The sequence below is a fragment of the Macaca nemestrina genome, chromosome 16, assembly GCF_043159975.1.
Source record: "Macaca nemestrina isolate mMacNem1 chromosome 16, mMacNem.hap1, whole genome shotgun sequence".
In the NCBI taxonomy this organism is placed as follows: Eukaryota; Metazoa; Chordata; class Mammalia; order Primates; family Cercopithecidae; genus Macaca; species Macaca nemestrina.
This window is the reverse complement of record NC_092140.1, coordinates 78,632,285-78,660,170: the sequence shown is the minus strand read 5'-3', so window position 1 is coordinate 78,660,170 and position 27,886 is coordinate 78,632,285. Positions and strand designations below refer to the sequence as shown.

At 39.4% G+C, this 27,886-nt stretch overlaps 1 protein-coding gene and 1 pseudogene across 3 annotated transcripts in view; one reads left to right on the top strand and one right to left on the bottom strand.

Annotated features, from left to right (window-relative positions):
• Positions 1-27,886, top strand: part of LOC105490695 (RB transcriptional corepressor 1) — a 175,477-nt gene that overhangs the window by 7,732 nt on the left and 139,859 nt on the right. The window contains exon 1 of one of the 3 annotated variants that reach the window (XM_071081328.1): positions 6,696-6,806. The exons of the other annotated variants lie outside the window; for them this stretch is intronic. Coding sequence (XP_070937429.1) covers positions 6,756-6,806 — 51 coding nt within the window. The 5' untranslated portion in view covers positions 6,696-6,755. Of the gene's footprint in view, positions 1-6,695; positions 6,807-27,886 lie in introns of those variants that run through there. 3 annotated transcript variants of the gene reach the window in all.
• Positions 15,211-16,566, bottom strand: LOC112428184 (PEST proteolytic signal-containing nuclear protein pseudogene; annotated as a pseudogene).

Genomic DNA, 27,886 nt, shown 5'->3' with positions numbered 1-27,886 from the left:
CTATGACACACCTACGTTGTGTGGTATATAGCCTGTTGCTCCTAGTCTGCAAACGTGTACAGCATGTTACTGTACTGAACATTGTAGGCAATTGTAACACAATGGTAAGTATTTGTGTATCTATACATAGAAAAGGTACAGTAGGTCATCCATATCCTTACTGATTTTCATTCTGTGTATTTTACTAATTATTGAGGGAGAAATATGAAGCTTCCAACTATAATTAGAATGGCCTTTTTAAATTCTGTTTTTTATTAATGTATTTTTTATTTTATTTTATTTTATTTTGAGAGAGTCTTGCTCTGTCACCCCGGCTGGAGTGTGTGGCACGATCTTGGCTCACTGCAACCTCCGCCTTCCGGGTTCAAGCGATTCTCCTGCCTCAGCCTCCTGAGTACCTGGGATTATAGGCATGTGCCACCATACCCGGCTAATTTTTGTATTTTTAGTAGAGACGGGGTTTCACTGTGTTGGTCAGGCTGGTCTTGAACTCCTGACCTCGTGATCTGCCCTCCTCGGCCTCCCAAAGTGCTGGCATTACAGGCATGAGCCACCACACCTGGCCTTTATTAGTGTATTTTAAAGCTTTATTCTTGGGTGCATACAAGTTTAGAATTTTTATGCCTTCTAGGTAAATTGGTACCTTTATCATTATGCAGTGTGCTTTTTAATCCAAATTTGTATCTTTTGTTCTGCAGTGTCCACATATCCATTCCACTTTTCTTGTGATCACTGTTTACATTATATATCTTTTACCTTCATTTTGATTTTAACCTGTTTATTTTTTATATTTAAATGGATTTTTGTTGTTTTGTAATCAGCATTCATTAAAAATTTTTAGCTGAATACTTTTTACTTTTGTTAGGGTTCCCTGTGTCTCTTCCTTTCATGCTGTGCCACAGATGAGCCATTATTTATATCTTTTCTCTCACTGGAGGTTCCTTTTTTTAGGGGAAACTAATCTGAAATATAAGCAAAGGATATGTTGATTTCAAGAAAGGTTATGTTTTTATTCCTTATCTGGCTTGTTCTTGTTGTGAGGGTGGGAGCAATACTCTGCAGCTTTCTGCATTCTAGGAAGAAGTGGAATTTTACATTACCATTTGCTTCCTTTACAGGTTTGCCCTGATATTGTCTATCCATAGGACTAATTAAAACTATGCCAGACTCCTATTTTAAACCTATCCATTCAGTCTCAAGTTATCTTTTTGCATTGCCTCTCACATCTGTCCCTTCCTTTCTCTTACCAGCAGTGCTTGGTTTTTACTGTTTGCTTTGGTTTTAGTTTCCTTTTTATTTTTTTAATTTCAGAAGGTGGAAGCTTATGTCATTGACTTGGGCATTTTTAAATGCATGTTTTAGTGCCTCTTTCTGACTAGTCTCTTGTTTTCTCCATCTCATCCATCCTGTGCCTGAGTTTTAGAAAAGACTGGTTTACAGTTTGCCCCTTTTGCTTTAAAATTTATTTTTCATTGTTACAACCCACTCTCAATAGCCTCCATTGTAACACCTGCCCATGCTCCCACCACCATTATGAAGAAGTAAAGTCCAAACTGTCTCAGTGTTTGTAGTTCTCCATAGTCTGTGCTTTAACCTTCCTTCCAGTCTTATTTTTTATTTCCATTGATGGCCCCCAATGCCTGTGTTCTCCTCCCTTAGTATTTATATTCATGCTGTCTCCCCCTTTTTTTGGAATACCCTTCTTTTTTCCTTTAGCCTAAATTCTGTTTTTAAGACGCAGTTAAAGCTTCTTCTTTATGCATGTCTCTTATAAGATATATTATTTTCAGACTTCCCCCCATTCTGTGAGTTGCCTTTTCACTTTCTTGATGATGTCATTTGGAGCGTAGGATTTTAATTTTGATGAAGTCTAGTTTTCTATTTGTTTTTGTTGTTGTTGTTGTTGTTGTTGTTTGGTTGCTTGGGCTTTTCATGCTGTATCTAAGAAGGCCGTGACTAACCCAAGGTCATGATGACTTATTCTATGCTTTCTTCTAAGAGTCATATGATTTTTAGGTCTTACTTGTAAGTCTTGGGTTTTTTTTTTTTGTTGTTTTTTTTTTGAGTTAATTTTTGTGTATGATGTGAGGAAGAGGTCTAACTCCAGTCTATTGAATGTGGATATCCAGTTGTCCCTGCACCACTTATGGAAAAGACTATTCCTTCTTCACTGAATTGTTTTGGTGCCCTTATTGAAAATCAGTTGACTATAAAAGCCAGGGTTTATTTCTGGAGTCTCAGTTCTATTCCATTGCTCTGTATGTTTATTCTTATGATAGTACCATGCTATTTTGATTATTATAGCTTTGTAGTATGTTTTGAAATATGGAAGTGTGAGTTCTCCAACTTTGATTTTCTTTTTCAAGATTACTTTGGTTACTCTTGGTGCTTGAATTTCCATGTGAATTTTTAGGATCAAGTTGTCAATTTCTGTTAAAAAAAGGCAGCTGGGATTTTGATAGGGATTATGTTGGATCTGTAGATCAATTTGGGGAATATTGCCGTCTTAACAACACAAAGTTTTCAGATACGCGCATATGGAATGTCTTTTCATTTAAGTCTTCTTTAATTTCTTTCAACAGTGTTTTTAGTTTTCAGAGTATAAATCTTATAGTTGAAAATTATTTCTAAATATTTATTCTTGGTGATACTATTATAAATGGAATTGTTTTCTTTCCTTTTTGGCTTATTCATTGTAGCTGGATAGAAATAACATCTAATTTTTTTGGATAAGAGCAGCTAAAATCAGTCAGGCGTGGAGGCTCATGCCTATAATCTCAGCACTTTGGGAGGCCAAGGTGGGTGGATCACTTGAGGTCAGGAGTTTGAGACCAGCCTGACCAACATGGTGAAATCCTGTCTCTACTAAAAATACAAAAAATTAGCCGGGTGTGGTGGTGGCACCTGTAGTCCCAGCTACTGTGGAGGCTGAGGCAGGAGAATCACCTGAACCCGGGAGGCGGAGGTTGCAGTGAGCTGAAGTCGCGCCACTGCACTCCAGCCTTGGCAAAAAAAAAAAAAAAAAGGAGCTAAAATCTATGTATTTAACAAAAATCTCTAATACAATACCATTTTATTTATTATAGTCCTCATGTTGTACATTAGATTTCTGGACTTGTTTGTCCTATGTATTTGCTAGTTCGTATCCTTTGTACTACATCTTTTAAAAGGATGAAATTGGGTAATGTGATGCCTCTAGCTTTGTTCTTTTTGTGTAGGATTGCCTTGGACATTCAGGCTTTTTTTTGGTTCCATATGAATTTAAAAAATTTTTTTTTTTTTCCTTTTTCCTAATTCTGTGAAGAATGTCATTGGTAGTCTGATAGGAACAGCATTGAATCTGTAAATTGCTTTAGGCAGTGTGGCCATTTTAATGATATCGATTCTTCTTATCCATGAGCATGGAATGTTTTTCTATTTGTTCGTGTCATCTCTGATGTATTTGAGTAGTGTTTCTTGTAGAGAGTTTTCACCTCCCTAGTTAGCTGTATTCCTAGATATTTTATTCTTTATTGTGGCTATTGTGAATGGGTTGCATTCTTGATTTGGCTCTCAGCTTGGGTGGTGTTGGTGCATAGGAATGCTAGTGATTTTTGTACATTGATTTTATATCCTGAAACTTTGCTTATCAGCTGAGGGAACTTTTGAGCAGAGACTATGGGATTTTTCTAGGTATAGAATCATCATCTGCAAACAGGAATAGTTTGATTTCCTTTTTTCCTATTTGGATGCTCTTTATTTCCTTCTCTTGTCTGATTGTTGTGGCTAGGACTTCCAATACTATGTTGAATAGGAGTGGTGAGAGAGCATCCTTGTTTTGTTTTGCCTTTCAAGGGGAACGCTTTCAACTTTTGCCTCTTAAGTATGATGTTGGCTGTGGATTTGTCATAGATGGCTCTTCTTATTTTGAAGTATGTTCCTTCAATGCCTAGTTTGTTGAGATATATACCACACTTTCTTTATCCACTAATCAGTTGATGGGAACTTAGGTTGATTCCATACTTTTGCAGTTGTGAATTATGATGCTGCAGTAAACAAGTGGAGGTCTCTTTTTGATATTATGACTTCTTTTATTTGGGGTAGATACCCAGTAGTGGGATTGCTGGATCGAATGGTTGCTGCTTCTAGTTCTTTGAGAAATCCTCATACTATTTTCCATAGAGGTTGTGCTAATTTACATTTCCACCAACAGTGTATAAGCATTCCCTTTTCACTGCATCCTCACCAACATCTATTTTTTTTTTTTACTTTATTTTCCATACAAAAAGGGGTTTATTTAGACATTAGAATCATCTAGTAATTGAAAAAGATTGGACATAATCCACCCAGGCCCAGGGCTGAGCTGCAGAGCAGCTGCTACTGACATCCGCGGGGGATTTCACATGCAACAGGGAGCCCTCACGTGCTTGCTGGCCATTGTGCTTCAAATCGTTTTTCAGGGGACGGCTGTGACTGCAGTTTTCAAATGTGCTCTGGCCTCCAAGGACCAGGGGGCGGCAAGGGGGCAGGGATGTCCTCTGTATAAAAAATGCTGTCCCGCGAGCTTCCCGACAGATACCTTCGGGCATCTGAGAGATTCCCGGGGAGGGTAGCTTGGCCTTCCTCAGGCTACCACTGCTGTCACCGATGGACATTGTCACCAGCAAACAACCAAAAAACATCAGAGTCTGTGAACTTGGCTGCGATGATAAGAACCAAATGTTTTCTAATCTAAGACTTGTATGCAGAACACAGAAAACAGCAGTTAGAAACACCCTACAAAACTGAACAACAGTATTTTCTAAAAATATTTTTTACCTCACTTTAAATAATTTACAGATAGCTACAAAAATAATATTTACCAGGACACATCTGTTAAATAAAAGCATTGTTTCATGTTGGTGTACGTCTATACAGGGCTATGTATAAGGGACTCCTGTTTCCCCTCCCTGCAACCACAGAACCGTCACACATACACACGGATACACGCACAGATATGCCCCTTTCCACAAATGCACGGAAACCGGGACACGAACCCACAACTCGAGGGCTTAGACCTTCATTGCTGAGCTGCTGCCACTGCCCTCCGTGCGCGGAGTGTCGCTGAAGTCACTGCCCAAGGCGTCCCCGTCCAAGGCGTCCTGGTCCTGGTCGTCCCTATCGGTGACCCTTCGTCAATACCTCAGGTCTAAAATACTTTCCTCTGAGCCCGAGTTCCTCCCCTCCCAGGCTGGGCTCGGCCTGGGCCTCCCTGAAGGCCGAGAAGGACGCGCCCTGCAGAGGCAGCCTCATGTGGGGGCTGAAGAGGCCGGCCTGCCTGCACCCCCGGGAGACACCCTTTCCAAAATGGAAGAGCTGGGTGGACCGCACGGGGAGAAGCCCGCAAGAGGTAGGCTGGGCAGGCCCCAGGCGGGGCCCTCGGAACCCTTGGTTTTTCCGCTCCCGACGCCCCGCCTCTACTCCGCATCTCTACCTTCAGAGCGCAGCCCATAGGCTCGGGAGGGTGAAGTCGCTCCAGGGCAGGGTGTCGTCGATCTGGGCTCCAGAGTCCCTCTCAGCTTCCTGGCTGGGGGTGAGGAAGCCCCGGCTCCCGCAGCCCAAGTGAAAAGTCCCCCCAGCACCTCTTGCCTCGGTGCCCGCTGTGGCACTGCTGGGCAGCTGACCAAAAGCACTTTTGGCAGCATTCTCGGCCCTTTGTGAGCTCTGGTCTTTCTGAATGTAAACATTTCTCCTGCTCTCTGAGAGCCCCTTGGCGGAGACACTGCCAGTGGTGCTCCTCGGTGGTGCTAGATCCCCTTGGGCCGGAGCAGCGGGGAGCCCCTGCCCGCCCTGGCTGAACAGGCCGGCTGCGCCCTGTGCTCCAGCGCTTTCTGCACCTCACGGCCCTTCTGCTGGCTGTAGGACCCCCTGTCCTTCTGGCTCCGCGTGCATACGCCAGGCGGTGGGGCCGGCTCCTTCCTGCCCAGCAAGTCTGGCCTGAATGAGCCCCCAGTCCCGAAAGCAGCAGGGCCCTCTGCCTGAACTTCTTAACTGCTCAGACTCCTTGGCCTTTTCCGCCAAAAACTTACTAATCTACAGTTCGATGCTATCGTCACTGTCCACTGAACTGCTGTCGTGAGACAGCGAGCCGGGGCTGGGAGCCGGACCCTGGCATTCCCTGGGGAATGGATTCCCTTCAGAGGTGGAGGCAGAGGCGGGTCCCCTCACTCGGAAGGCTGGGGCCGTGTCCTGGCTCCTGGCGCCCTCCTGCTTCTTCCTCTCTGCCATACTGCCACAGACACTGGGAGGTTTCTTCCCTGGGCCCTCGCCGCTGTCTCTCGTGGACTTGGAGAGTCAGCTATTAAGCACTGGCGGGCTTCGGTCTTTCCAGTCTCTCCAGAGCCCGCCCAGCTGCTCCAGGAAGTGCGTCTGGGCAGTGCTGAACCTGACCTTCTTCCTGCACGCAGCCCTGGGCTCCTTGCAACGCTTCTTGAGCTTTCACTTGGACCTTAAGTCCCTGATGGCCGTGTCCAGGTCCTCGTCACTGTCCAGGGAGCTGCTCTTGTCTTTGGAGCTCTCCTTGTCGTCCAGACGCCTCGCTTCATCTGTCTTACCCTGGCCCTGCGTCATGCGAGTGTCGCCGGGCCCCCTGGCTGCGCCCTCCCCTCCCAGGACCTTGTTGGCTTTGCCCTGGACGGGCAGGTCCCGCCTCTCATGGCCCGGCTCGGCTCACACCTGGCTGTGGTCGGCATCCTGGCCACCATCTTTCACCACCTCCCGCTTTTTCTTGGGCGTGGATGGCCTCACGGCGTGGCCGCCGCCTCTACGTTTCCTTTTGCAGCTCAGAGGTGGGTCCGGTGTTTTAGAGAGAGGGGCCTTGGGGCCACTGGTCTGGCTGTTGGGGCCAGGCGGTGAAAGTGGGCCCTGGGCAGCCTGCGAGCAGCTCTCACCTCTGGTCAGCAAACTCCCCAAATGTGCCTTGAGGTTCAAAACGTCTGGATTTCCTGATTGATGCTGTCGTCGCTGTCCACGGAGCTACTGTCGCCGTCAGAGTGGGAAGGCACGTTCGGGGAGTAGAAGAGTGGGCTTGCAGACAGGGACCTGTTGCTGCCTTACACGGGTCTGGCAGGCTAGTCTTGGAAATGCCCAGGATTGCTTCCGCGCACGTCACTTCAGCGGACATGTCTGCCTGGCACGAGGACCGTTCTACAAACTCGCTCCTGGAAGCCGGGCTCGCTGGAGGCGGAGCTTTGGTTTTCTTCGGGAGCTTGTGGGGAATGCTCAGCGTCCAGGCGTCCCGGGCAGGGGTCTGTGGCCTTGGTGGCCACTGGCTTCCTCTAGCTGGGTGTTTTTCTGTGGGTCTCGCGCAAGGCACTTTTTGTGGCGCTGCTTGTGCTGTAGTGCGGAAGGGTCAGGCGTCCTCTCTCCTCCCGGAGCTGGGCCCTCTGGGGCAGGTCCCCGTTGGCCTCCTTGCGTGTTTTCTGCAGCTAGTACACCTGGATGGCCTCCTTAGTGCCGTCGTTGCTGCTGGAGTCGGACGCTTCGGGCGCCTGTGCCGAGCTCATGACTCGCTTTCCCCTTCTCAGGGCACCGGCGCTCCTCTTGACCCCACTTTTATTCTGTGGTGCTTCTGAAGGGCGGCAAGGGGTTTGGGCTGCCCTTGTTCTCCTGCTTGGTCGTGATCTCGGACTTGAGGCTTCAGGGCTGCACGTTCGCCTTTGCTAACCCGGGAGGTTTGCAAAAGGCGAACTCCTTATGGGCGCCCATCAGACCCTGCCGATGCGCCACCTTTGCCGCTGACTCTTGGTGGGATTTCAAGAGTGACTTGGTCGAATTTTCGTTTGGGTCTGGTTTTTTATCTATTGACCCCTCACATTTTTGGTTCGCATGCTGTCTCTTCTCATTCAGAAACTATTCTATTTTCGCCTTAATGCTCTGCTCAAAGGAGTGGTTGCTGCTCGCGCTGCCGGGGGAGGCGGAACCCTAGTCCTCACTGGATCTCACCGGGCTGCCAGGGCCACCACCTGAGCCAGGTACAAGTTTCAGGGGGACATACGGAAGTCGGGGCACTGCCGTGAGATGGTTCTGGCTTACATCTACTGCCACTGCCTGCGGCCCTGGAAGGCTGGGTTGCGCCTGATTCGCCCCTGCCAGCCCCTGCCTGTGCGGCTCCACTCTTTGCCTTCAGGTACTCCTGGATGGCTTCCCCAATGTTCCGGTCCATGGAATCGTCATTGTCTTAATCTAGCACCAACGGGCCAAAGTCTGCAGTTTCCTCCTCCCCCGTGGGGTCAAAGTCAGCAACAAGACCACAGGCAGGCAATACGGGCTACTCCTTGTGCACGGTGGGCTTGGCAGCTGGCTTGGCGTCTGCCCTGTGGCCTCTCAGTGCAGCGCGCTCACTGCTGGTGCCCCGAGCAGCCCCGTTGCGCTGCAGCGTGCTGCACCAGTGCGCTCACCGACACGTTCTCCATGCCCTCGTCAGCCTCCGAGAAGCACCCGGGGAACCTAAAGCTCCGTGGTGGGCCAAAGGCCTCCCATTAGGACTGGGGAGCAATCCCTGGAGGAGCATTCCTGAGAAACGTTCTAGCAGACGAGGAGGGACGCGCAGAGGGATGACGCTTTATTTTTCTGCCAGCTTCATGTCCTCAAAAGGTTGGCGGCTGGGTGCAGTGGCTCACGCCTGTAATCACAGCACTTTGGGAGGCCGAGGCGGGCGGATCGCGAGGTCAGGAGTTTGAGACCAGCCTGGCCAACACAGTGAAAACCCGTCTCTACTAATAATACAAAAATTAGCCGGCGTGGTGGTGTGAGCCTGTAGTCCCAGCTCCTCGTGAGGCTGAGGCTGGAGAATCGCTTGAAGCTGGGAGGTGGAGCTTGCAGTGAGCCGAGATCGCGCCACCGTTCTCCTGCCTGGGTGACAGAGCGAGACTCCGTCTCAAAAAAATAAAAAATAAAAAATAGAAATTAAAAAAAAGGTTGGCAAGCGGTGCCCATGAGATAAAGCCTGCAAATGCTTCTTTGCAGTTTAAAAAGGACGACGACTATAAACCCAGGATCAGGACGACATCACGCATAGATTTATTCTTGACCTGACCAACAAGCTCTTGAAATTCTCTTTGCGTCCAGATCGACTGTGATGAAACTGCAGCCAGTGTCCCCAAACGCCCCAGGGATCAGGTCTTTATCACTCCGAGGCATCCTCTAACCGCTTTTTAAATAGACTTTTGACTCGGCCCGGCCCCCTGCCACGCGCCGCCGGGACCCTGCCTGCGCTTTCGTCCTCCAGCGGTGAGGCGGCGGGCCGGGGTCTCCCGGGCTGGCCCATTTACTTAGTTTTGTTTTTGTTGCATTTGCTTTTGGTGACACCCCCTTTTTTATGTTCCACATATAAATGAGATCATGCAATAATTTTCTTTCCATGTCTGCTTATTTCATTTAGCATAATGGCCTCCATGTCCATCTCAACCCCCCGCGCTGTGACGAGGCGCAAGGACCTCCGCCCGGGCCCCGCCTCCGCGCGCGCCGCTGCCGCCGCCCCGCACCCTTTTTTGACTTTTTAATAAGGCTAATTCTGACTGTGATAAGGTGGTATCTCATTATGGTTTTAATTGGTATTTCCCTTGTGATTGGTGATGTTGAGTATTTTTCGTGTTTGTTGGCCATTTGTGTATCTTCTTTTGAAAAATGTCCGTTCGGCCGGGCGCGGTGGCTCACGTCTGTAATCCTAGCACTTTCGGAAGCCAAGGCGGGTGGATCACCTGAGGTCAAGAGTTCGAGACCAGCCTGGCTAATATGGTGAAACTCTGTGTCTACTAAAAATTCAAAAATTAGCTGGGCGTAGTGGCATGCGCCTGTAATCCCAGCTACTCTCTAGACTGAGGCAGGAGAATGACATGAACCCAGGAGGCGGAGGTTTTAGTGAGCCAAGATTGCGCCATTGCACTCCAGCCTGGACGACAGGAGTGAAACTGTGTTGCAAAAGCAAAAACAAAAAAACCAATCCATTCACCTAGTTTGTCCACTTTTTAACGGGATTATTTGTTTTCTCCTTGCTGATTTTCTTGAGTTTCTTGTAGATTCTGGATCCTTTGTTGGATGTACAGTTTGTAAATATTTTTCTCCCATTGTGTGGGTTGTGTGTTTACTCTGTTAATTATTTCTTTTGCTATGCAGAAACTTTTTAGTTTAAGTCCCATTTACTTAGTTTTGTTTTTGTTGCATTTGTTTTTGGTGACACCCCCTATTTTTAGATTCCACATGTAAATGAGATCATGCAATAATTTTCTTTCTGTGTCTGCTTATTTCATTTAGCGTAATGGCCTCCATGTCCACCTGTGTTATGGCAAGTGACAGGATCACCTTTCTTTTTATGACTGAATAATAGTCCATTGTTTATATATATTACATTTTGTTTATCCACTTGACTGTTGACAGACACATAGGTTGTTTCCATATTACTTAGCTGTATATAGAAATACAGGTGATTTTTGTATGTTGATTTTGTACTCTGAAAACTTGGTGAACTAGTTTATTAGCTTCAATAGTTTCTTAGTGAATTCCTTAGGATTTTCTATATGTAAAATAATGTCATTTGCAAATAGAGATAGTTTTACTTCTTTTTTTAAAATCTGGATACCTTTTATTTCTTTTTCTTGCCTAATTGCTTTGTCTAAAATCTCCAATAGAATGTTGAATAGAATGATGAGAAGGACATGGTCGTCTTTTCCTGGATCTTAGTGGGAGACCATCCAGTTTTTCACCATTAAGTAGATGTTAGCTGTGGGGTTTTTGTAGATGCCTTTCATCAGCTGAAGAATTTTTTATTTATAGGGTGTTGAGTGTTTTGTTATGAAAGGGTGTTGGATTTTGTCAAATGATTTTTCTGCTTCTATTGATATAATAATGTAGTTTTTGTTCTTTATTGAAATGGTGTAGTATATTGGTTGTTTTTCAGGTGTTAAACCAACATTGCATCTGTGGAATAAGTCCCACTTGGTCACAATGTATAATCCTTTTGATATGTTGCTAGATTTGGTTTGCTCATTTTTTTTTGAGGATTTCTATATGTGTATTTATAAGAAATTTTAGTCTTTAGTTTTTTTCCTTGTGATGTCTTTGTCTGATTTTAGTATCAAGATAATACTGGCCTTTCACAGAATGGACTGGGAAGTGTTCCCTCCTCTTCTATTTTGATGGGGCAGTTTGTGAAGAATAGATATTAATTCTTCTTTAAGTATTTGGTAGAATTCATCAGTGATGCCATCTGGGCCTGGACTTTTCTCTGTGGAAAGTTTCAAAATTACTAATTCAGTCATTTTACTTGTTACAGGTTTATTCAGTTTGTCAGTTTCTTTTTGAATCGGTTTTTTTAGTTTATTTTTCTAGGAATTTGTCTACCTCATCTAAGTTATCTAGTTCATTGGCAAATTATTGTTCATGGCATTGCCATTATAATCCTTTTTATTTCTGTAAGGTTGGTAGTAATTTTTTTATTTCATTCCTGATTTTAGCCTTCTCTCTTTTGTCTTGGTTAGTCTAACTAAAAGTTTCTCAATGTTGGTGATTTAAAGTTTTTTTCTGGTTTTATTGATTTTTCTCAATTTCTCTATTCTCTAAAAAATTTTAATCAAAGAATTTTTCCCTATTTTTTCACTATCTAATGTTTATACTTAATGTGTATATTGGATAACTCTATTAAAGTTCATCATCATGAACTTTCATCATGAAATAGCCAGATATATCTTATATATAATTGTACTGCCTATTTTTAGAATTGCTTGTTCTTAAAGGCTTTGACTTCATAAAAGTTTTCACTCTTGGCCAATATTATTTACTGCAGTGCGTTTTCTTCTTCATGAGGAACCATGGAAGAAATCTTTGGTTCAAGACCCATTAAGCTTTTTTTGAGAAGCTAACTAATTAATTTAATTTAACCTTATATATACTATGAATCTTATAATTGTTTGTTACTGTTTTAACTGCCAGCTTTCATGATAGCATGCATTTTGGGGGATACTAACATTTTTCTTGTCATTTTTTTTTAACCTTTCTATATTTTACTTTCACAATAATAAGTAAATAAATAGACTTGTTTTAACATAAATCACACTTTATAGTAATAAAGAGCGGGTCTCTGTTGCTCTCTTTTTTTACTTTAAAATTTTTTATATTTAATTATTATGGAGGCATAATAGGTGTACATATTTACGGGGTATATGTGATATTTTGATACAAGCGTATAATGTGTAATGATCAAATCATGGTAGTTGGAGTATCCATCACTTTAAGCTTTTATCATTTATTTGTGTTAGGAGCATTCCAATTCTAATCTTTTAGTTATTTTGAAATGTACAATAAATTATTGTTAACTATAGTCACTGTATGGTGACTATATAGTGTTTCCATAGAGCACTAGATCTTGTTCCTTCTATATAACTGTCTTTTTGTACCCATTAACCAGCTCCTCTTTTATCCTCCCATCCCCACTACCCTTCACAGCTTCTGGTAATCATCATTCTACTCTGTCTCCATGAGTTCAATTTTTTTTTAAGCTCTTGCATATAAGTGAGAACCTGTGGTATTTGTCCTTCTGTGCCTGGCTTATTTCACTTAACATGATGTTCTCTGGTTCCAAATGACAGCATTTCATTCTATTTTATGGCTGAATGACATTCTGTTGTTTATATGTACCACATTTTCTTTATCCATGCATCCATTAATGGGCATTCAGGTGAATTCCATGTCTTGGCTGTTGGGAAAAATGCTGCATTCAACATGGGAATGCAGATATCTCTTTGATATGCTGATTTTATTTCTGTTGGTTTATATACCCAGTAGTGGATTGCTATATCATATGGTAGTTTTATTCTTATTTTTTTGATGAACCTCCATACTATTCTTCTATAGTGGCTCTACTAATTTACATTGTCACAAGAGGTTGAACTTTTTTTTTTTTTTTCCTATTTTAACATAATTATTTGGAACTTCATTCATGTTGGCATATGCATCAACAATTTATTTATTCTCATTACTGAGTAGTATCTCATTGCATGGGATTTTTTTTTTTTTTTTAACTTTTAAGTTCAGGGGTACATGTGCAGTTTTGTTACATAGGTAAACTTATATCATGGAGGTTTGTTGTACAGATTATTTCATTGCCCAGGAATGAAGTCTAATACCTACTAGTTGTTTGTCCTAATCCGTGTCCTCTCCCACCCTCCCCCCTCTGATAGGTCCCAGTGTGTGTTGTTCTCCTCTGTGTGTCCATGTGTTCTCATTATCTAACTCCTACTTATAAGTGAGAACATGCAGCATTTGGTTTTCTGTTCCTGCGTTAGTTTGCTAAGGATAATGGCCTCCAGGTCCATCCATGTCCCTGAAAAACATTTCTCTCTTTCTATTCCTAGTTATAGCCATAGAAATGACCACTGATAGTTTTTGCTTACTTTGTCCCTCCAGTTTTTCCTTCCTCTAGCATATACACAAGGATTTTAATTTTACCCAATTGAAGTCTTACTTATCTACACCTTTTAACAAGTCATCGTCAGTAATTTTGGAATAGGCATTAGATTCACATGGTTCAAGATTCAAAAGAAAGAAAAGTATAAACAGTAAAAAGTCTCTTATTCCTATCCGTAAGTCACCCACTTCTCTTCAGAGGCAACTAGTAAAAGTTTCTAGTTTTGCATTATTCTATATCTTGCTTTTTTCATTTAGCAATATATCTTGAAGAGCACATCTCCCTCTGTATTTAGCTTAATCCTTTTAGTGGATGTATTTTTTATTTTTGGGTATATCATAATTTATTTATGAATTTCATTGTTGAGAGACATTTAGTTTGTTTTTGAATGTGTGATACTACAAACCGTTGTGGTGAATTATCCTTATATATGCATTTTCATGCACAAATGAGAGTACTTTTATAGTGTAGATTCCTAGAAGTAGAACTGCTAGGTCAGAAGGTATTCACATTTAAAAATTTTAAATTTGCTCGTAGAATGAAGTCTTTGCTCATACAATAGTCTCTGCTCAAATCTCACCTTACCAAAGAGGCCTGTGGTGACCACTCTGCTTAATAATGTAACCTGCTCCTACTTCTCCCTGAACTTCTCTATCCATTGCACTCTATTCTTTTTCTGGCACAGTATATGGTTTACCTATTTATACTGCTTTCTGGTTACTATCTTTTTCCCTCTGCTCCAGGAAACAGGAATTTTGTTTTGTTCACTGATATATATTTCTAGTAGTTAGAATAGTGTTTGGTGCTTAGTAGGCATTTAGCAAACAGTATCCAAAACTGTCTTCCATAAAAATGCCCAATTTCTTTTTTTTCCCTCCGTATCTCAATGGATTAAAAAAAAAAAATTGCTGACTTTCTTTACCCACTTATTTTGGATTTTTTTGGTCTTTTTTTTGTTTGTTTTTGAGTTTGACATATTTATTGGCATTTTCGTAAAGACATTCATCTCAGTCGTTTCTCTCTCCTAGCTTGACCTTAGGTTGATATTTCATTTGGGTCAAGAAAAGAATATGAGAAGAGGTATGTTATTTTAACAAACAGGAAAATGGACAAAAATGGATAGTTTGCCTACATTAAAGTGAGTTAAATTCATGTATCTTGATATAATTAAATCATATAAGAACTAAGAGTTCTATATACATTTCCATCGTTTTACCTGGGGCTTATTCTAAACTTAAATACTAGTGAACAAAGTGTTAGGAATATACACAGGCTGCTTCTCTGAGTTATTATCGACTAAAAGAGCTCAGCGAGCAGTTACCACCAATAAAACAGTCTGAAGCTGCCTTCAAATACAATGTTGTAGTAGGAGTTTTCAAGGAAATTTTTATACTGTATGTTTTTTTTTTTTTTTTTTTTTGGTCTGTGGCTGTGCTTTTAAAGATGTGTTTGTCACATTAGAAAAAAAGTTCATATACAATACAAAAATATGAAAAAAAACTCCCGCAAATTAACAAAGTATGTGTGGTGAGATTCCAAAAAATGTTGGAAGATGCATTTTCTTTCCTTCTATTTCAGTATCTAAAATGTGCTTTTTGAGAGGTCAATATATATACATTTAAAATAAACCATATAATTTTACTAGTAAGAAAGCCAGTAGTTAAGTTCAATTCAAATTGCATTTCACAAGTTAGTAATTTAAATCCTTAGACAAAGTTACAGAAAGTGAATCTTCTTGTTTTCCATCTTCATACAATGTTAATTTTTTTTTTTTTTTTTTGGTGTTTATACCTTTTAAAAAAGAAAAGCAACCAAATACTTAAGCAATGTGTACATTTAAAGTTTTGGTGGTGGTTTGTATTTTAAAAGAAACAGCTTTCTTATGATTTGCCTCAAGTTCTGGTGGAAATGCTTACAGGACCTAGCTAATAAACAAAAAACAAGAGAAGCACATTCAAAATACTGATTTACGTTGGTAGCAAATGATTTTTCTTTGAAGACTAATGAAGATACATAAGACCCATTAAGATGAAGTGGGCTATTTCAAATATTCAACAGTTTACATATAAAAAATTATTTTAAGAGCTAAGCGTCTGTATCCACTGATAGCAATGCAATACCTAGTTTGTGATGACTTGAAAGAAAACAAATACCCATAAAGAAAAAAGCTGTATTTTAATTTTATCTAAATTTACTTTCAGTGAATAGTTCAGTAACATCTTCCTCCCAATACAATACTCCCTCTCTCTATAAGGCTGTTCCTGGGAGCCAGACAAGTTTAGGTAATAAGGGAGTTAAGAGAGTAACTGCTTGCAGCTTTAAATGGACAATAACTTTTTGCTTCCCTCTTAATGTGCTAATAGTTGTGTCTAAAAAAATAGGCAATTCTTAAAAAGGTACCATTTCTGATTTCTTTATTACCTGTAAACTTGGGAAACTAATTACACAAAACTACCAAATTAGCAAATGGCTTGAAATCTGTATATTAAACATAAATTACCTCTAATTTCAAACTCTCATTTATTAGTATACCACTCAATCTTTCAAAAAGATGAAAAAGAAAAAAAAAGGGGCTCCAAAGATAGTCTTACACCATTCTTAAAAAAAGGAAACTGTTGCTTTTAACTTTATACCTACCCCACACCCCAATTTCAAAACATCATTTAATTGTCTTGGTCATGGACATTTCCAAGATGAGATTTTATATTTCGCTCCCATAGCTTCTGGTTATCAGAAAACCCATGCTTTCCTTTATTGAAGGAGTTTAGTCCAGCTGATGTTGATGTATCCTTTCCAATATTCTTCATCCTCATCTTTGCTTCTGGAGGCCTTTCCTCTGGTTCACTCTCTTCATCTTCATTAAAAGCTGTTGCTACCGAAAGAGTTCTTGGAGCAAGAGTTGGAATAGTTTCTTTAGGGTTACTTGATCCAAGTTTGATGGATATGGGTGATGTTTTCTTTGTCGTCTGACTACCTATGGCAATCCAAAGTTGGAGATCTTTGCAGGCTTTGTTGGAGGTCTGCAGCTTCTTCTTCAGCTGATCGCTTCTCAGCGCTGCGACTGGAACTTTCCTCTCCACTACTCCGGCAGCTCCAGCTCGTTGGGACTTTTCGGGCTTCTCCTCTCCCGCCTTCTAGTCAGCCATTTTCCCCGCCACCTTGTTTTTTTAAGATTTTAGAAATCTTTCTAATACAAGTTGGGATATAAATAATTAGATATAGAAAATAGCTACAAGGTATTTCTTTTAACTTTCCCCACCTCCAGCTCCCAACAGTTAAGAGTCAAGCCCTAACTCTTGTCCTTTCTGTCAGAAGTAGATACAAGAAGGATACATCAAACACTGCTGTAACACCTCTCTCATAGGATTCAAATCGTTGTGGAGATTATTATAGGCTCCAGGTGAGTTAGGATATCTTAAGTCTCAATTTAATAAAGCTAATTGTTTTCCTGTGCTTTAAATATCTCTATATTCTGTACAAATATAATATAGATCTAACAGATGTAGTCTTGAAATAGATGGCTATAATGTCAGTGAAGTATTTTTTCCTTATTTATTTACATTATAATTTTCCTTATTTATGTACATTATAATTTTAAAGGCCTGATAGTCATAATTATTGATATTCAGACTGGTAGTTATTTCTGTCTCTTACGTATTCAACTATAAACATTTAATCGAGTTTATGAGACCTAGATATTTAGCAGAGTTTTGGAGTAAATTATTTTATCAAACAAAGAATATAAAATAAACTTTCCTATTTATGTTCCTTTTTTAATTTACCTCGTTTATATGCATCTTGATATTGCATTCTCAAATTCTAAAAACTATTTTTAAAGACAGATTGATTCAGAATTACAGTGTACTTGAAAATCATCAGGTACCCATTATCAGTTTTCGCCCACATTGAATCTGTGTTTTGGAAACTGTCTACCAAACTTTGTTTATTAAGTAATTATTTTCCCTAGTTTTATTCAAGATATACAAAGCTACCAACTAGTGCTTTTTATCAGCATCATGTAAATTGTGTTACTATACTGCGCTGAATTTTAGCGAAGGTAAAGTATTTGCTATTTTAGTTATTGTAGCTTTGTTGAAAGTAAACATATAGGTTTTTAAAAGTATTGGAAAACTTGCCAGATTATCGTTATATGACTTGGAACCCTAGAAACTCCCAGACCACGAGACTTAATGGTTAATTATCTCTTTCAGTTCTCTTTCAACTTGGAATTCTCTTATTCCAATGCCAACTCATTGCTCTTTTGGAAAGACCCTTTCTTTCCTCTATTGTCTTGGTACCTCCTCAGGACATATTCCCCAAAATGGAAATTTCAGTTTAAGAGAATTTTTAGCATGGTGTAGAATAAGAATGGTTAGACAGCTGATGTCAGCAAGATGGTGGAATAGTAGCACTGTCCTTCAGAAACACCAATTTTGACAACTACCATGGAAAGAATGCCTTTATACTTGAGCATACATGGAACATTCTCCAGGATCAATCATATGTTAGGCCATAAAACAAGTATTAATATATTTAAGAAGATTGAGGTAATATCGAACATCTTTTCTGACCACAATGGTGTAAAACTAGAAAGCAAAAATAACAGGAAAACTGGGAAATACACAAATATGTGAAAACTAAACATGTTCCTGAACAACCAGTAGTCAAATAAGAAATCAAAATGGAAATTTAAAAAATATATATATGATACAAATGAAAATGGAAACAGCACATCAAGATTTGTGGAATGCAGCAAAACAGTTCTAACAGGAGATTTTGTAGTGATAAACACCAACATGAAGGAAACAGTAGGACTTCAGATAAGTAACCTAACTTTACATCTCTAGGAACTAGCTAGAAAAAGAATAAATAAGCCCAAAGTTAATAGAAGGAAGGGGATAAGAAAGATCACAGCAGAAATAAATGAAAGAGTTGAAAAACATAGAAAAGAGCAAGAAAATGAAGAGTTGTTTTTTTGAAAAGATAAACAAAATCGATAAACTTTTAGCTAGAATAAGAAAAAAAGAAGATTCAAATAAATAAAATCAGGAATGAAAGAGGAGACATTATGACTGATACCACAGAAATACAAAGAATCTTGAGACTACTGTGAACAAATTATATACTAACAAATTGGATGGCCTAAAGGAGACATATTTTTTGCCACATACTACCAGCTAATACTGAATTATGAAGAAATAGAAAACCTGAATGATCAGTAACAAATAAGGAGACTGAATCAGTAATCCAAAATCTACCAATAGAGAAAAGCTTCAGGACCTGATGGCTTCACTAGTGAATTCTACCAGACATTTGAAGAAGAATACCAATCCTCAAACTTTTTCAAAAATTTGAATAGGAGGAAACACTTCCAAACTCATTTAACAAGGCTAGCATTGCCTTAATACCAAAGTCAGGCAAGGATATCACAAGAAAAGAAAATTATAGGTCAATATCCCTGATGAACATATGTGCAAAAATCATCAACAAAATATTAGCAACAGCACATTAAAGGGATCATACATCATGATGAAATGGGATTTATCTCTGGGATGCTAGGATGGTTCAACATATGCAAATCTATAAATATAATATACCACTTCAGAATGAAGGACAAATTATTGATCATCTTAATAGATTCAGAAAAAGAATTTGACAAAATTTAACATTCTTTCATGATGAAAACTCTCAACAAGTTACGTATAAAAGGAATGTACCTCAGCACAATAAAGGTTATATGTGATAAGCCCACAGCTAACATTATACTCAATGGGGAAACCTAAAATCTTTTCCTCTAAGATCAGCATCAAGACAAGGATACTCACTTTGCCACTTGCATTCAACATAGTACTGGAAATCTAGCCAGAAATATTAGGCAAGAAAAAGAAATAAAAGACATCTGCTACAGTTTGTATGTTTTTCACCTCTAAAACTTATGTTGAAACTTAATTCCCAATATGGTTGTATTAAAGATGGGGACTTTAAGAGGTGATTGAGTCCTGAGGTCTCTGCCTTTATGAATGGATTAATCTATTCATGGATTCATTGGTTTTCATGAGAGTGGCATCAGTGGTTTTATCCCGAGCTAATATCTTAGCATGCTCAGTTCTCTCACCATGTGATACCCTGCACCACCTCAGGACTCTGAGGACTCATAGCTATTATTCAAAAAGTCGGAAGATAACAGATGTTAGAGAGGATGTGGAGAAAAGTGAACTATTGTTCAGCGTTAGTGGTAATGTAAATTGGTACGTCTTTTATGGAAAACAGTATGGAAGCTCCTCAAAAAATTAAAACTCAAACTGCCACATGATTCAGCAATCCTACCTTTTGGTATATATCCACAGGAAATGAAGTCAGTATGTTGACGAGATACCTACACTCCCACGTTCATTGCAGCATTATTCACAGTTGCAAAGATATGGAAACAACCTAAGTGTCTGTCATTTGATGAATAGATAAACTAATGATTGGGTTATATACTGATAAACCCATTGTATGTCAAAAAATCTTGTTAAAATTGCATTAAGATCATGACAAACCCATTGTAAAGTTGAAAAATTGCAAATTGAACCTTTGTAAGTCAAGGACTATCTGTTATATATAATGGAATTTTATTTAGCCTTACAAAAGGTAGGTAATCCTGCCATTTGCAACATGGATGAACCCAAAGGACATTATGTTGTATTAGTCAGACACAGAAAGACAAATACTGCATGATCTCATTTACATGTAGAATCTTTCAAAAGTCAAATACAAACAGTAAAAAGTTGGTTAGCAGGGGTGGGGGGCCTGGGGAGAATGTGGAGATGTTTGTCAAAGGGTACAAACTTTCAGTTATAAAATGAATAAGGGTTAGATGTGGCAGCTCACACCTATAATCCCAGCATGTTTGGAGACCAAGGTAGGAGGATTGCTTGAGGCCAGAGTTAGAGACCAACTTGGGCAACATGGGGAGATCCCCATCTCTACCAAAAATTAAAAAAAAAAATTGCAGGTGGTGACATGTACTTGTAGTCCCAGCTATTTGGGACTCTGAGGTAGGAGGAGTGCTTGAGCACCCAGGAGGTTGAGGCTGCAGTGACTATTATTGTGCCACAGCAATCCAGTCTGGGTGACAGAGTGAGACCCTGTCATGAGACCCTGTCTCAAAAACAAAAAAAAAGTAGTAGTTCTGGACACTTAATTTACAGCATGGTTGATTATAGTTAATAATAATGTTTTGTATTCTTGAAATTCACTAAGAGAAATCTTAAGTATCTTTACCACATACACACAGACAAAATGGTGACTATGCGAAGTGATAGATATGTTAATTAGCTTAACTGTAGTACAGTAGTCCCCCCTTATCCTCAGAGGATGTTCCAAGACCCTCAGTAGATGCTTGAATCCACAGATAGTACTGAACCCTATATATACTATGTTTTTTCCTATCCTGAACATATATACCTGTATTAAAGTTTAATTTGTAAATTAGCCACAGTAAGAGATTAGTAACAATAACTAAGAAAATAGAACAATTATGACAAGATACTGTAATAAAAATTATGTGAAAGTAGTCTTTTTCTCTCAAAATAGGTACTCTGCTCATCTATTTTCAAACCATGGTTGACCATGGGAAACTGAAACTGGAAAGTGAAACCATGGATATGGAATGACCAATGTAATCACTTCTTATTGTATAGATATATCAAAATATCACATTGAACACCTTAAATATAAACTTTTTCATTTGTCAATTGTACCTCCATAAAGCTGGAAAAAAATGTCACCTCATTTGTTTGTTGGTGCTTTCCTTTTTTGAAACAGCACATGTGATATTTGGTAAAAGGAGTTGATATTGTTGATCCATGTAATTGGATCTGAGTTGGAGGAATTAATCTCCTTACTCAATGGTTTTCAACCTTGTTTCCAAGAGTAGTAGACATCAGTTTTGTAGCTATTTTGCAGAAAAGCCAATTAGTAGCCCTTTGAGTATGGTGGCAGTTTTCTTTCCTATATGGTTATACCTTCTTGGATGGAGAATTTTTGGGCTTTGAGCTCAATAATCTAAGCAGAGAACTTGACCAGAAACTTAGTTCTAGGTAGGTTATATATCATCTGTTCAGAAAATGAGGTCTGTAATGTCATTCTTTTTGTGTGTGTGTGTGTGTTACGCTTATTGGTACTTACCAGTTTGCTATCAATGTGTGAATGGGAGCTGAAGAAACTATAGTGGAACTAACAGTCTTAACTTACACTTTGGTGGTTCAGTTTCTGCTTGTTTCTCTGAGCATATTGGAGAAAAAAAAGAAAAAAAAAAAACAAAGAGAGAAAAAGTCACTCTGTAGCTACTGCCACAGCTTTTTAAAAAAATTATTTTTATTTTTTCCTTTTTAGAACTATGTTAGTGTTAGTGCTGGACACTACAAGGCTCTTGGGGTACAGTAGTGAATTAGATACAATTTTTCTGCCTTCAGGATGCTTACATATTAGTAGTTGAGATAGGGACAAATGAGCAAGCAAGCAAGTCAGTCACAGTTCAGTTAAGAGCTTACATAGGTTTATGAACTGAGTTCCATAGGAGTTTTTCAAATTTATTTTTATTTTTCTGACCATATACTGCATGATCTGTAAGAGTTCTTAAAGGAGGGAGTCCCAGGTGCTCAACTTTTGGGCAAATGGCCAGGTAAATCTGAATTTGCCAGGTACATGTTTTTCTGGGAATAGAATCAACTTTCTTACCCACGAAGGCATTGTATAACTGGGTGACTGATTCACATGGTGTTCACTCCTACATGTTGTTTCAAAAATGTGATTGAGTACAGGTAAGGTCAGTTTTTACTTTCTTCTTCTTGGCTTTGCCACTCTTGCCTTTTACTTCTGTGCACATCCAAGAATGTCCTTAACAGTAGACTACTGTAAGCTCATATTATATAGGTGAAATTTTCTGACATCTTAGCATGTTATTCCTTTTGTTCCTACGTATCACCTAGGTAAGTAGGAAATCTAGTAGTAAAAGATAAAGGCAGCTCTTCCCCCTATTTCTCTGTAATACCTTCATATTTCATTTAATGTAACCCTACTGCTACTGACTTATTACAGTCTCATGAACTATATGTAAGGATGTATCTTTTGACCCTGAGATAGAGCACAAAAGCACATGTTTCTTATGACTTATTTTAATCTTTCGTATTTCACAAAGTACAAGCTAGATAGAACATTATTTTTAACTTTTGAAACTGCAACTTAAATTTGTGTTAGTTATGATAGCATGCATAGTAGTAATTTTCTGATAGTTCCAAGATGATTTATGTCACCACTTGGTGGAGCTCTTTTATAAGTACGTGCATTGTTAAAAAAAAAAAAAGCAAGTATAAGTTGTCACTAATTAGGGGTTATCATTAGATTGGTTCAAATGAACTCAACTAAATGACGGTATAATAGGTAATCTCTTCAAGTACTCAGTGTAGATTTTGATTTAAACTGTAATATATGTGATTAAAATTTTGATAATTTAAAGATTTTTTTCGAGTATTTCTAATTTTTTTCTCTCCTGCTTTATGTAATGTAGCACTTTTATTGACTTTTCTCCTATTTTACAATTGTAGATAATTTAGAAAATGTATGTAGGATTAATAAAGAATCCTACCATATAGAAGATAATCATGAACATTTTAATATATATTTTCATTTTCTCTTTTTTTTTGTTTTTTCACAAAATTGGAATCAAAATACGTGCAGAACTTTTTTTTTTTTTTTTTTCTTTTTTTCTTTTTTTTTTTTTTTTGAGACGGAGTCTGGCTCTGTCGCCCAGGCTGGAGTGCAGTGGCCGGATCTCAGCTCACTGCAAGCTCCGCCTCCCGGGTTTACGCCATTCTCCTGCCTCAGCCTCCAGAGTAGCTGGGACCACAGGCGCCCGCCACCTCGCCCGGCTAGTTTTTTGTATTTTTTAGTAGAGACGGGGTTTCACCGTGTTAGCCAGGATGGTCTCGATCTCCTGACCTTGTGATCCGCCCGTCTCGGCCTCCCAAAGTGCTGGGATTACAGGCTTGAGCCACCGCGCCCGGCCAGAACTTTTTATTCTGCTATTTTTTTCTTAACATTCTATGTTGGATATTTTTACATATCCTCTTAATATTCCTTGAAACTGTTTTGGGGTTTTATATTATTCTATGATATAGCTCTATCACAATATGTTTAACCATTCTGTATTAAGATTTTTAGGTTCTTACTATTTTTGCTATTATAAATAACTTTTCAAACATCTATTACACTAAATCTTTTTTTAATTTTTAATTTTTGTGGGTACATATCAAGTGTACACATTTATGGGGCACATGGAATGCCCCAATGCAGGCATGTAATTCTGTTACTCTAAATCTTGACTTAACTCTATTTTTACTTGTTAAATTCTTAGCTATAAAAACTGAGCTATTTTAAGGATTTTAATGTACCTTAACAAAATGTCCTTCAATTGACATTATTCTGAGGTTTACCATTTTCAAAATATGTTTGTCGAAAGTACCTTTTTTTCTTGGCAAAGTGCTTGTTCTTTGCCCATTTTTTTCCCTCCAGTTTTTGTTCTTTTTTTGGTGGGGGGGAATTGTTTTGGCTAGGTAAGAATTACTTTTCTTCTGTTTCAACAATTTTTAAAGTGCTATCCTGAGTCCTTTTCATAATTTTCATCTGAATTTTCAAGAAAACACATCAGTTACAGATTTTAGGTTGCAAATTGTTGTTGGAAAAGGAGACCTGGAGCTTAAAAGAGGAATCAGGCTGGAAAGCAGAATGAGATATGAGAACCATCTGTATATGGAGATGATGAGGGCTATAGGAGTGGATGAGAGTGCTGAGGAAAAAAGAGAATGGTGGGAAAAAAGCACATGGGGTTGAGAAACCCCATGAAAAAGTTGTGAGAGGAAAAGAGAAGAGAATGAGGATGTGAGGGCATTTAAAAAAGCTAATGAAAAAAGTTGTGTGGAGGTATATTGAAGGAGAAAAATGGCAGCAGTATCAGATGCTGCATAGAGGTCTTTCTGGATGAACTCAAAAAGGCCATTTGTTTTAGAAAGCCAAGATTTTTGAGGACTTAGAGAATAGCCTCAGTAAAATAGTATTTGTGTAGTAAGAGGGGTATATGTTCAGTGTGTGCAGTGTGTGTGCACTCTGATAGTGTGTATGGTGAGTGTGTGTGGGAATACTGAGAACAATGAGAGGTGTGTGTATATAGTGAGAGGGAGTATATGTGTAGTGAAGTCAGTAGCTTGATAAGGTCCAGGGATGGAGGGACAGATATTGTAAGCTTCCCTGTACCCAAAGGGAAACTTTGAGGGAGAGAACTGTTAGAGAAGTTATAAAAGACAGAGAATGGAATTAATACACTAGGTCTTGAAGGATATGAGAGGCATTGTGATCTAAAATGGGAGGGAATAGGGGTGGTATTAGAGTTGTAATTTGAGAATGGAGGAGAATATCCATTTGTCTAGGTCAGAAGAGAAGAGGAATTTATAGCTGAAGATGCAGAAATATTTTGAGAAAGACTAGAATATATGATGATTAGAAATGATTTGATGTGGGGCCAGGTGTGGTGGCTCATGCCTGTAATCCCAGCACTTTGGGAGGCTGAGGCAGGTGGATCACCCGCGGTCAGGAGTGTGAGACCAGCCTGGCCAACATGGTGAAACTCCATCTCTATTAAAAACGCAAAATTATCTGGGCATGGTGGGGCATGCCTGTAATCCCAGCTACTGAGGAGGCTGAGGCAGGAGAATCACTTGAACCTGGGAGGCAGAGGTTGCAGTGAGCCGAGATCATGCCACTGCACTGTAGCCTGAGCAACAAGAGTGAAACTCCATCTCAAGAAAAAAAAAAAAAAAAAGGATTTGATGTGAAGAAGAATATGAGGTTTTTTAGATAATGTGCATCTTCAGCCTTCCCAACAAAACGGAAATCAAGACCCCTAGTTAAGAGGACAGAACTCTTGATGAGGGCAATGAGATTAAGGATTTTGATAGCAAAAATGTTAAGGATATCAATATAGAAATGTAATAAGAAAATACCTTTAAATGGAAGATTACTAAATTAAGTGGTAGGAAACATGGGTTTTGGGTCTGTAACAATTAACTGGTTGTGTTGAGTAAGTCTTAACTCTCTAGTCTTTAATTTTTTTTTTATTATTATACTTTGAGTTCTAGTGTACATTGTGTACAACATGCAGGTTTGTTACTTATGTATATATGTGCCATGTTGGTGTGCTGCACTCATTAACTCGTTATTTACATTAGGTATATCTCCTAATGCTATCCCTCCCCCCTCCTCTCTTCCCCCACCCCACAACAGGCCCCGGTATGTGATGTTCCCCTTCCTATGTCCAAGTGTTCTCATTGTTCAATTCCCACCTATGAGTGAGAACATGCAGTGTTTGGTTTTTTGTCCTTGCGACAGTTTGCTGAGAATGATGGGTTCCAGCTTCATCCACGTCCCTACAAAGGACATGAACTCATCCTTTTTTATGGCTGCATAGTATTCTGTGGTGTGTATGTGCCACATTTTCTTAATCCAGTCTATCATTGATGAACATTTGGGTTGGTTCCAAGTCTTTGCTATTGGGAATAGTGCTGCAATAAACATATGTGTGCATGTGTCTTTATAGCAGTATGATTTATAATCCTTTGGGTATATACCCAGTAATGGGATGGCTGGGTCAAATGGTATTTCTAGTTCTACAACCTTGAGGAATCGCCACCCTGTCTTCCACAATGGTTGAACTAGCTTACATTCCCAGCACTGGTGTAAAAGTGTTCCTATTTCTTCACATCCTCTCCAGCATATGTTGTTTCTGTACTTTTTAATGATTGCCATTCTAACTGGTGTGAGATGGTATCTCATTGTGGTTTTGATTTGCATTTCTCTGATGGCCAGTGATGATGAGCATTTTTTCATGTGTCTGTTGGCTGCATTAATGTCTTCTTTTGAAAAGTGTCTATTCATATCCTTTGCCCACTTTTTGATGGGATTGTTTGTTTTTTTCTTGTAAATTTGTTTGAGTTCTTTGTAGATTCTGGATATTAGCCCTTTGTCAGATGAGTAGATTGCAAAATTTTTCTCCCATTCTGTAGGTTGCCTGTTCACTCTGATGGTAGTTTCTTTTGCTGTGCAGAAGCTCTTTAGTTTCATTAGATCCCATTTGTCAATTTTGGCTTTTGTTGCCATTGCTTTTGGTGTTGTGTTTTAGTTATGAAGTCCTTGCCCATGCCTATGTCCTGAATGATATTGCCTAGGTTTTGTTCTAGAGTTTTTATGGTTTTAGGTCTAAAATTTAAGTCTTTAATTCATCTTGAATTAATTTTTGTATAAAGTTTAAGGAAGGGATCCAGTTTCAGCTTTCTACATATGACTAGCCAGTTTTCCCAGCACCATTTATTAAATAGGGAATCCTTTCCCCATTTCTTGTTTCTGTCAGGTTTGTCAAAGATCAGATGGTCGTAGATGTGTGGTATTATTTCTGAGGGCTCTGTTCTGTTCCATTGGTCTGTATCTCTGTTTTGGTACCAGTACCATGCTGTTTTGGTTACTGTAGCCTTGCAGTATAGTTTGAAATCAGGTAGCATGATGCCTCCAGCTTTGTTCTTTTGGCTTAGGATTGTCTTGGCAATGTGGGTTCTTTTGTGGTTCCATATGAACTTTAAAGCAGTTTTTTCCAATTCTGTGAAGAAAGTGATTGGTAGCTTAATGGGGATGGCATTGAATCTATAAATTACCTTGGTCAGTATGACCATTTTCATGATATTGATTCTTTCTATCCATGAGCATGGAATGTTCTTCCATTTGTTTGTGTCCTCTTTTATTTCATTGAGTTTGTAGTTCTCCTTGAAGAAGTCCTTCACATCCCTTGTAAAATGGATTCCTAGGTATTTTATCCTCTTTGAAGCAATTGTGAATAGGAGTTCGCTCATGATTTGGTTCTCTGTTTGTCTGTTATTGGTGTATAAGAATGCTTGTGATTTTCGCACATTGATTTTGTATCCTGAGACTTTGCTGAAGTTACTTATCAGCTTAAGGAGATTTTGGGTTGAGACAATGGGGTTTTCTAAATATACAATCATGTCATCTGCAAACAGGAACAATTTGACTTCCTCTTTTCCTGATTGAATACCCTTTATTTCTTTCTCCTGCCTGATTGCCCTGGCCAGAACTTCCAATACTATGTTGAATAGGAGTGGTGAGAGAGGGCATCCCTGTCTTGTGCCAGTTTTCAAAGGGAATGCTTCCAGTTTTTGCCCATTCAGTATGATATTGGCTGTGGGTTTGTCATAAATAGCTCTTATTATTTTGAGATACATCCAATCAATACTGAATTTATTGGGAGTTTTTAGCATGAAGGGCTGTTGAATTTTGTCAAAGGCCTTTTCTGCATCTATTGAGATAATCATGTGGTTTTTGTCTTTGGTTCTGTTTATATGCTGGATTATGTTCATTGATTTG